Source organism: Lynx rufus, unplaced genomic scaffold (assembly GCF_022079265.1).
Source record: "Lynx rufus isolate CCGP_SWC_20201006 ecotype Redwood Valley unplaced genomic scaffold, mLynRuf1.p SCAF_25, whole genome shotgun sequence".
In the NCBI taxonomy this organism is placed as follows: Eukaryota; Metazoa; Chordata; class Mammalia; order Carnivora; family Felidae; genus Lynx; species Lynx rufus.
In genome coordinates this window covers 8,934,500-8,945,886 of record NW_025814840.1, presented here as the reverse complement: position 1 = coordinate 8,945,886, position 11,387 = coordinate 8,934,500, and the positions used below count along the sequence as shown (strand labels likewise).

At 41.7% G+C, this 11,387-nt stretch overlaps 1 protein-coding gene across 1 annotated transcript in view; it reads right to left on the bottom strand.

Moving 5' to 3' along the window:
• Positions 1-3,510: 3,510 nt before the first annotated feature.
• Positions 3,511-11,387, bottom strand: part of LOC124518719 (zinc finger protein 33B-like) — a 78,455-nt gene continuing 70,578 nt past the window's right edge. Inside the window, 2 exon segments of the mRNA XM_047088767.1 lie at positions 3,511-4,682; positions 4,684-6,755. Coding sequence (XP_046944723.1) covers positions 4,569-4,682; positions 4,684-6,755 — 2,186 coding nt within the window. The 3' untranslated portion in view covers positions 3,511-4,568.

The following is an 11,387-nucleotide window of genomic DNA, read 5'->3' as shown; positions in this document are numbered from 1 at the left end:
TCTGGCACGGCAAGGGTCAAGGCCATCAAGCCCCAGGACTCCAAGGTTAGTCCTTTGGTGTACTGAAAAAACCCCAGCGCCTCGCAAACCCCAGGTGCACTGGCTGAGGGTTCTGCATTAGCGCAGTTGAGGTCCTTCCTCTGGCAATTTGGAGACGTCCCCTTTTGTTTCTCATCAGCCTCCGGGCCACAGGACACCACAGGTGTGCACCTCGGCACCCTCGGGCGTGAGGCGTGTGTGCAATGGCAGCAGGGGAAGGAGCAGCAAGAGATGGGGACGGCCGCTGCCCGCACGTGAACAACAGCTCATCACGCACCGAGGGCCGTGCACGCTTCGTGCTCCCGGGGCCAGGGCAGCCCAGCTTTCCAAACTTTCACCAAGGGCCATCTGCATGCCCTCCCCGCTGGGGCACAATGACAAAAACTGGTAAGCGTGGCTACCCTGAACAGCCGGGGACGGCCAACACACGGTACACAGTAACCGGAGAGTGCCAGCCAGACCCTCGACCCTGGGTAGCTGGGGCTCAAATGCTCACCAGTTAAAGTGCGGTGTCGTCACCGCCTCTACAGGCGGAGCGTCTCACGACACCAGCCAAACTGACTGAACCCGGAGCCCAGGCACCTCGGGTACAGCCAATTAACAATTCTTAGGGCCAAGAGCTTGTTGCCAGGGGAGGAGACAGTGACACCCAAAACAGGCAGCACAGTCCACGGCAAGAGGCTGTCTGCCAGCAACCGGTAGCTCGGTCCCAGGTGGCCTTTGTCCTATCTCAGACCTCGTTAGTCAACAACAATCACTTAATGACAACTGGATGAACTGGGTCTTACGTGGTGACCCGGGTCTTAGATGGACCATCCTCTTAGTGATGCCCACTGTGTTAACTGCCTCCTGCTCGGAGGGTTCACTCCATGTTGGTTTCAGATGTCAAGAGTCTAGGACACTAGGCCTTAACTTCAGACCACAGTTACTGTAATGAAAAAGATTCTGAAGACTATAGACACAGCTCAGATGTTCATCGGTGGCCATTATATTTGTAGTGCAGGAACACAGGACCAACGGAAACTTAGTACAGAAACAAGGTGTCATGAAGACAGGTGAGAAATTTACGATACTTGCAGAAAAGACAAGGCGGCTTATAACAACAGGAAGCTACAGCTGAAAATAGGCTTTAGTGATGGTCAGCATATGATCTCTGAGAATGCATTCTGCCTCCCACCATGGGACAAGTGGTACTGAATACTGCGTTTCTAACTTTGTAATTATAGAAGAAACACCCTCGGAGATTCCTCTATATTGCTATAGGCAGACAGGATGGTTCATTTCTTTCACACACTTTACATTTTAGAGTAGGCGTAGAGTTACAGACACATGGAGCAGAAAGTCGAGTTCCTATACACCCCTTCACTCCTACCCCTCTGCAGCCCCCCATCATTCATATCTTGCAGTAGTGTGGTCCATTTGTTACGACTGATGAGTCAATGCTGATACAGGAGTACTACCTGAAGACCACAGTTTACATTAGGGCTTACCCTTTGTTACATTTTTGGGCACTGGCAAAGGATCCGCACGCCATCTACCGTTACAATATCCTACAGCATACTCCCACCGTCCTAAAAGTCCTCCCTAATCCACCTATTCAGCCTTCCCTCCCCTGCCTCAATCCTCTGGCGACCACCGATCCTTTTACTGTCTCCCCACGTGCCTTTCCAGAACGCACTATAACTGGTAACGAAAGGTGGAAAGCCTTTCGGATTGGCTTGTCTCATTCAACAATATGCACGTAAAGGCTCCTGCATGTCTCCTGTTACCGAACGGCTCATTTCTTTTTACCACCCACCCAACCACCGTATCCTAAAACCTCGTTAACTCGCGTCAGCGCGTTTTATTGTCGACTCCTGGACATTTCCTACATGGGCAATCATGTTACGTGTGACTGTACACAGTTTTCTCTCCTCCTTCCCAATCCAAGTCTCTCTCCTTCTCTGGTCTTGCTCTGTCGGCGAGGACTTCCAGAAGGAGGATGAAAGAGCAGGGACAGGGACCTCTTTGCTCTCCTCTTCTCACTGGGACAGCATCTAGTTTCTCACCATCAAAGTACAACGTTAGCTGTAGGGCTGTTGGAGATGTTCTGTACCAAGTTAATGTTCCCCATACTCCCAGCCTGCTGAGATTTCTTATTGTGGATGTGGGTTAACGTTTTGTGAAAGGCTCTTCTGCACCTACTGATAAGATCATATGATTATTTCTTCTTTTGCCTCTTGATGTGACAGGTGACTACCTGACTATCAAATGTTGAACCAGCACAGCACCCCTGGAATAAATCCCACATGGTCATGGCACGTAATTATATATTGTGGGATTCAACTTGGTGATGATTTGTTGAGGATCTCAGCATCTATGTTCCAAAACATACAGGCATCTAGCTTCCCTTTTCAGAATTTTTTTAATCACACCCAACCTAGGGTTCGAACTCAGGACCCGAGATTAAGAGTAGCGTGTTCTACTGACTCAGCCAGCCAGGCACCCGTTACCTTCCTCTCCTATAATGTCTCTGCCTGCTTTTGCTACTATAATAAGCATCACAGAATGAGTTAGGAAGGATTTCTTCTACTCCTCCTTTTTGGAAGAGGTTGTAGAGAACTGGTATCATTTCTTCCTTCCTTAAGTGTTTGCTAGAAGTCACCAGTGAACACATCTGGGCCTGAACTTTCTGACTTGGAAGATTAAGGATGAACTCAGTTTCTTTAATAGATATTTGCCTGTACAATTTATACTTCTGTGAGTTTAGGCAGATTGTGTCTCTCAAGGAATAGATCTAGGTTATGAAATTTGTGGGCAGAGTTGTCCGTAACATTACTATCCTTCTAATGTCCATGTAATCAGTTGTTATGTCTCTCTTTCACTTCTGGTATTGGTGAGTTGTATCTACTCTTTTTCTTAGTTAACTTAGCTGAAGGTTTATCAGTTTTATTGACCTTTTCAAATAATTAACTCTTCCTTTTTTTTTTTTGTCTTTTCAAAGATCTGATTTCTGCTCTAATTCTTATTATTTCCTTTGTTTTGCTCCTTTTCATTCAATAACTCTTCTGTTTCTAGTTTCCTAAGGCGTACGCTTAGAATATCTGTGCAATTTAAGATCATTAGTTTGTGTAACCTGATTTATGAAATCGTATAATGAAATGTAGTATACCACCTTTATACCCTGTCGGTCCATAAAAGCCTCACTCTGACCTCACTCTGGCTCTGCTCCAGTCTCAACCCACCTTCTCATATAATCAAAAACCCATGACCCACATATGTTTCTGGGTACGCTGGACCTGTGATTTTACAGCCTAGTTTACAACTCTGAGTGACATATAGACTGTCTGTGGCTTCTATTCTGAACTCTGCCTTAGAGGGCAGTTACTTCCAGGGGTTTGTACAACTGAGGCTGAGGGGTGGAGAATTCACATATGTACACTCAAGGCACCCTACGGCTTGAAAGGGAAAAATGAGATTACGGACTAGATATCCCTCTGCACAGAACACATTTTATTTACCATTTTGTTATTTTGATTTATGTGTTTTAAGTGGTTACATATTAGCTTTGGGGGCCTCCTTTCCAGAGGTTCCTCCTGGCCCTGACATACCTGGGAGATGCTGAACTATGAGTGTCTGGTTTCGATTCACAATCATATTAACTTGCATTATGCATATGGAACACACACAGTTTATAGAAGGCAGCATGTGTAGATACAGGAGTCCTGTAAACTTAAGGGATACTTCACGTAAGCATTTAATGCTGTTGCCCTAATATTTCAATTATATCTCCTTTTTTAAAACTTCACATTCTCATCAATTGCCAGGATTAAGATTGCAGAAACGGTATGGTTATTAACACAAGGGAACTTCTTGTGGTGAAATCCTGATTCCTTTGTAATCCTAATGCAACACAGGTTCCAGATTCCTTTTCGATTTTGTAGCCTGTATCGACAGGTACTCAAACCATAAGCGACAATATTTTGTAGAACTACACATACACAAAAGTGCATGTAAAAACGACTGAAGTGTGAATGACGTATGTGACTTAGCATTATGGTACCATCCACATTTCTGCTAGAGAATATACCATACTTAGGTAAGATATCTTAAGAGGTAGCTCGGGAAAGGGCAAATGAGAATTCTGTGTATTACTGCAACTTCTTTTAAATTCATTGTTTCATTTTACTACTTTTTGTTTGTACATTGCACAATATTCAACAATAAATTACAATTTCTCATGTTTCCTAAAGACAAATATGGCATCAAAACCAAACCACAAATTCCAATGTTATATTACTTCTAAAGACAATCTTCAAGCTATATGTCTCAAATTGAAGATTTCTCCTTAATAGAAATTCTGACATAACCTAGTTTGTATTTTTGCCACGAAAAAAAAAAGAAAAAAAAACATTCACAAAAGCAAAATTCTGCAAGGTTTTATACCCACATTTACTAGGGTACATTTAATGGAATATTATTTAGCAAGACTGTCCTATATGTTTTACAGTCTGCTTCGGGGTAAAATAAGGCCAGTTTGTGGATGAAGGTTACTCAACATTCAGAACATCGACATTACTTCTTCTACAGCGTGCGTTCTCTGAAGCATAGTGGCTACTGAACCACAGCTCAACATTCCTAACACCCACTGCAATCATAAGGTTTTTCTCCTGTATGTGTTCTCTGATGTACAATGAGGTTTGACTTCTGAGAGAAGGTTTTTCCACATGTGTTACATTCATAGGGCTTCTCACCTGTGTGTGACCTCTGATGCTTAGCAAGGTCTGATTTTCGGTAAAAAATTTTCCCACATTCATTACACTGACAAGATTTCTCCCCTGTGTGAGCCCTATAATGCACTGTGAGGGATGATTTGTGACTGAAGGATTTCCCACATTCGTTACATTCATAGGGTTTTTCCCCTGTGTGTTTTCTCTGATGTAAAGTAAGTCCTGACTTCACACAGAAAGACTTCCCACATTCATTACACTTATAGGGCTTTTCTTCTCTATGAGTTCTCTGGTGCACAATTAGAGCTGATTTGTGACAGAAAGCCTTTCCACATTCATTACACTCATAGGGTTTCTCTCCTATGTGGATTCTCTGGTGCTGAGTGAGCTGAGACTTCTGGCAGAAAGTTTTCCCACATACATTACATTCATAGGGTTTCTCCCCTGTGTGTGTCCTATTGTGTTTAGTCAGGTACGATTTATTATAGAATATTTTTCCACATTCGTGACATTCGAAGGGTTTCTCTCCTGTATGTGTCCTGTAATGTTGAGAGAGGGTAGACTTATGGCTGAAGAATTTCCCACATTCAGGACACACAAAGGGTTTCTCCCCTGTGTGAGTTCTCTGATGCACTGTGAGGTCAGACTTCAAGCAGAAGGTTTTTCCACATTCGTAACATTCATAAGGTTTCAACCCTGTATGAATTATCTGATGCCTAGTGAGAACTGACTTGTGGTAGAAAGTTTTCCCGCATGCATTACATTTGTAGGGCTTATCCCCTACATGGGTTCTCTGATGTTGTGTAAGATGTGACTTCTGACAGAAAGATTTCCCACAGTCAGGACATTCAAATGGTTTCTCCCCTGTATGAGTTCTCTGATGCACTGTAAGGTGTGAATTCATACAGAAAGATTTGCCACATTCATAGCATTCATAGGGTTTCAACCCTGTGTGTGTTCTCTGGTGTTTGGTGAGGTCTGACTTCTGGTAAAAAGTTTTTCCACATGCACTACATTGATAGGGTTTCTCCCCTGTGTGTGTTCTCTGGTGTAACGTGAGGGCTGACTTGTGGCTGAAGGCTTTACCACACTCGTTGCACACATAGGGCTTCTCCCCTGTGTGTGATCTCTGATGTTTCGTGAGATTTGACTTCTCCCAGAAAGTTTTTCCACATTCATTACACTGAAAGCGTTTCTCTCCCGTGTGTATCCTCTGATGTCGAGTGAGGTGGGACTTCTCCCAAAAGGCTTTCCCACATTCATTGCATTCAAAGTGTTTCTCTCCTTTATGATTTGTTTCAAGTTGTGGAAGGCATAAATCCCCCCGGAAATGATCCCCACTCTCACTACACTCCGAGGGTTTCATACGTGCCCCATAAGGTTTCAAAAGGGTAGACTTCACACATAACGATTTCCCACAAGTACCCAGTCCACAGTGATTCTCTTCAGAGGCATTCATGTGATGTAACAGGAAAGAGGAGTTAGGAAAGAAGGTTCTCCCATATTCAATACATTCAGAGTGATTCTTTTCAGTGATCTCTCTCTTGTACGTACTCAATATTGCCTTTTCGGGGAAGGTTTCTTGATACATGTTATATTCAAATGTTTGATCTACACTTTGAATCTTCTCATGATCAACAGGGTCCTCATCCTGACTGAAAGTTTCCCCATGTTTAAAAAATTCACTTTTCTCGCTAGTAGGGGTTTTCTTGTGTTCAATACTGAGTAGCAATTTTCCACAGTCATTAAATTCATCAGTCTTTTTTCCTAAATAGTTTTTCATATAGATACACAATTCAGAAATACAGCTGAAACTCACTCCATATGAGTCACACTGACAGAGGCTTTCTCTGGAAGGAAACGAATTTGTGTCCAGGTTAAATGGTTTTCCTATTACATTACCTCGTTCCTTGGTCAGTGTTTTCTTACTGATGAATGCAACTTCCCACATAGGTTTACGCTGGTTTTCTTGCCTCCTTCCTTTCTTGTGATCAGTTTCCCAGACTTCTAAAGATAGGAAAAATTAACCGTACACATAAATACTAACACATTTCTTCTAGAATGCAACATATATACAAATGCCCTATGTTTTAGTGGATTTGATTTCTTGTCTAGTCTCCAGGGAAGAAAATAACTATAAGTACTTATTTTTTCGATTTCTTCTGTTGGACATGAAAATACGAAAATGGAAACAAGAAACAAAACCCTGGCATGGTGGAAGAAAGGAGAGGAAACTACTGCAAGCATACATCTGCATTCCGACGTCTGAGGAGTAACGGCAGCTACTAAATTCTGAACGTCTCCATCTATCCTCCAAATGCCTCTAAGGATCAACATAAGGAGAGCAAATAAAATAACCAATCAACAACCCGTGACTTCAGCATAACTGGGAAATACAAAATACTACTGACTTCAAACCACCACTGAGGAAACAAACATTTAATACAGAAGAAACTGATAAAAGAGCTCACATCTATAGAAAGAGCTTGAGCCTGTGGCAACTACACATAGAGGAAGAGACAGAGAACTTAGAGATAATTAAAGTCCTTTGTTTTAAATACTTATTTTTGAGAGAGAGACAGGGAAACAGAGTGTGAGCGAGGAAGGGACAGAGAGGGATACACAGAATCTGAAGCAGGCTCCAGGCTCCAAGCTTGTAGCACAGAGCACGACATGGGGCTCCAACTCACGAACCGTTAAGATCCTGACCTGAGCTGAAGTCAGACGCTCAACGGACTGAACCACCCAGGCGCCCCTAGAACGTATAGATAATTAAATGCAAATAAAATCACTCCCTCAAAGGAGAAGTCCCACTGTGAGAGGGAAAATATGGAGCAGACACCTTCGTTCTGACAGATGACAGCTCAGACCACCGAGAACTCCGACACAAGGGACTTGGAGTATTAATGGGAACTACGGAGGCAAGGGCTGATCGGGTGAAGAATTCAATGGTAAAAAGGCCAGAGTGATCTTAGAATATGACTCAAATTGTAAGAACCTGGTTATGAGCTCAACTGTCCCCCTCCCAAACTCGTATGCTGAAGCCCTAATCCCCAGTGTCACTGCATCCGGAGACACAGCCTTTAAGGAGGTTAATTAAGGTTTGAATTACATCATCAGGGTGTAGCACTTATCGGATAGGAATGACCTCCTGATCAGAAGCCGAAGAGACACCAGCACTTGTCTGCTCTCCCTGTGTGCACAGAAGAAAAGCCATGTGAGGAGAGAGCCAGAAGGTGCTCTCTGCAAGCTGGAGAGAGAGGGCTCACCAGAAGGCACCCTGAAGGCACCTTCATCCTGCCTTACAACCTCCAGATGAGTAAAAAATAAATTTCTGCTACATAGGCCACCCACTCTGTGGTGTTTTGTTAGAGCGGTTCAGGCCAACTTGTAGGAAGCATGAAGAGAAAGGAGACTTAAATGAAATTTAATAAACAGCATGGAAAAAAGACATGACAATAGAGCGAAAAAAGAGAATGACAATAAAACCAAAGAAAGAAAACTGGATCACAGAGAAAGTTCTGGATAAAGCAGGTGATCTACAAAATAATAAAATACATGTTTTAAATTAAAATTATATGTGTGACTGTAGTCTCTAAAGAGAAAAAAAAGAAAACAATGGAATAAATACAGTATTAAAAACCATTATCTAAGAAATCTGCCCAGAAATAAAAAGAAATCTTACCCGCATATTTTAAGGACCACTATGAACTTTCCTTTTCCGTCAGGAAAGCTGACCTGAAACAGTCCTTCCTAAGACATGCTTTAATGAAACTGTAAACCTTAAAAGTGAAGAAGTCTCCTCTGGACAGAAAGATCAAGTCTCAATAAGCAAACAAACATGTAGATTGGGCAAGAGACTCTGTCACCAATAAACAAAGTGAGGTCAGTGCAGCAACCTTTTCAACAAATAACCAAGTAGAAGTCAAGGGTTGTATATCCAGCCACGTGATCCTTTAAAAGTATCCAGGCTCTGGGAAGAGGTCAATCATATTAGATATTCAAGAAATCAGGTAATAATGTAATCACGGAACTTTCTAGAAGAGGACAAATTTCAAGCAACCAGTATTTGATAGGAAACACTGGCAGAAAAGCTGAGCAGTGCAGGACTAAGACAAAAAGAAAGTTGAGAACAAGAACATAAGAGTAATATATAAATGTTATATATTCCAGTGAAGCAGAAATAATGCAACTAAAAAGCCTACAGGAAACAGGAAAAAAAGGAAGAAAGAATAAGGTCAGAGAGAGCCATAGAATAGTCTAAAGAAGGTCACTAAAAGCTGAAACATCAAATGAAAGGTTAAATAAGGAAATGAGCAACTAAGGCCAGTATAAAAGACATTACTGTAAAAGTTAACTACTAGAACAAAAACATCAGTATTTTCTAATTAGCTGCCTCCAAACAAACAAACAACCAAACCAAAAAAAACACATGTTCAAACAAAATGATTCTGTAAAAATGATACATTCATGAAATGTAATAAAATGACTGGTATGAGACCAAACAGGAGTCATGTTAGTAAATGTGAATGGGCTTATCTCACCAATTTATAAAATGACTTTAAACTGAGTCACAAACAAATCCCAAATCTCTGCTGCAAAGTGGAAACACACTGACAGAAAATGACTCAAAAAGCTAAAAACAAAGGAATGGGCAATATTATTCCAGTAAAAGGGAAACAATAAGGAAACAGATACAATCTAGTTATCAGGAAGGACAAAAAGAAAAGAAAACCAAAACACTTTGCAAGGCTAACACCCACAACTCTGAGTGTACAAATAACAGTGAGGAGTACTGAAAGACCAAACAAAACTCAGAGAAGCAAAACTCAGAGAAGCAAGGAAAAAAATAAAACACACTGATACAAAAAAGAGTATTTCAAGAAAGATCAGAAAGTACAATGTCAGGGTATAGAAGAGGCAATGACAAACAATCAGGAAGACATGTATTATCACCCATATACAATTTTCTCATATGAAAACTTTTAATACAAAATACACTTGCATCTCAAGGATGCACAAAACATTAAAAAAAAAAAAAAACCTGATAGAGGTAACACACTCAGGGAACAATGCACTAAAACTAGAACTTAGGAAGAACAAACTTCTTCCATCAGGACTTCAAAACCAAACAACTGTCTAGTAAACTGCTCTGTTTCTTTTAAAAAAATTTTTTTAATGTTTGTTTATTTTTGAGACAATAGGAGACACAGTGCGAGTGAGGTAGGGGCAGAGAGAGAGGGAGACACAGAATCTGAAACAGGCTCCAGGGTCTGAGCTGTCAGCATAGAGCCCAATGCGGGGCTCGAACCCATGAACCGTGAGATCATCACCTGAGCTGAAGTCAGACACTTAACCGACTGAGCCACCCAGGCGCCCCTAAACTGCTCTGTTTCTTAAGGAAACACAGACGAAAGCTGAATTGCTAAACCAAAAAAAACCACTGAAAATATTACTTATGAGTCTATGTGGAATACACGTACCGATCAGAGATTTCAGAGCATTACATGTATCAGTGAAAAGGAATGAAAAACAACTGAATCCTTGACCCCCCCCAAAAAAAAAGTACAAAAAGGCAACAATAATGTAAAAGAAAGAAGTAGAAACCACAAGGAGGGAAATAATAAAGGTAAAAACACTGAAATACAAAAATAAACTTAAAAATAATACAGATGAGGGGGCCTGAGTGGCTCACTCTGTTTAGCTTCTGACACTTGATGATCTCACGGTTTAGTTCCTGAATTCGAGCCCTCTGCACTCTCTTTCTTTCTCTCTCTCTCAAAATAAATTAACTTAAAAAATAATAACACAGATAAAACTTTTTATTCATTATTAAGGCCCAGTAGATTTACTAAAGGATGCCTTAGAGTGAGTCATTCCAGGTCAGTTTTCCCAGGTCCCTCATGATCCCTTCTGTTAATAAAACAGAAACAGAAAAACAGTTGTACAAGTGTTAACTCAAAAAGCTGGTAATTTGGGGGACAACTGGGTGGCGCAGTAGATTAAGCATCTGACTTCAACTCAGGTCATGATGTCAGGGCTCGGTTCAAGCCCTGGGTCGGGCTCTGTGCTGACAGCTCAGAGCCTGGAGCCTGCCTCAGATTCTGTGTCTCCCTCTCGTTCTGCACATCCCTGCTCACGCGTGAACTCTATCTCAAAAAAAAACAAACAAAAAGAGAAATTAATTTAAAAAAAAAAACCTGGTTCTTTGGGGGCACCTGGCAAATTCAGCTGGTGGCGTGTGCAGCTCTGGAACACAAGAGACATTACACCAGAAAGAACAAGGCAAAGAGACAAAGAAGAGGCATCCCAGGCTATTGCATTTGTTCCGATCCACCAGAACCATTCACACAAATACACTTATAATAGATGAAGATATTCTAATGATTTCCTCCAACTGTGTTTTCCAGGAGATGATCTCAAAAATGGTGGCATGAAGGGCAGTACCAAAGAGTCGCCTCACACACTACTCTCTGAAAGGACTCACGTTTAACTGGACCAAACTATAGAATGTGTGACTCAGGACAACGGTGGAAACATTGAGCGAAGAGCCAACAATGAGTAGAGGCTAAGGGCAGAATATGACACCATCAGAGGCAGGGAGGTTAACACAGAGATCAGTGAAAGAGACTGTTAATC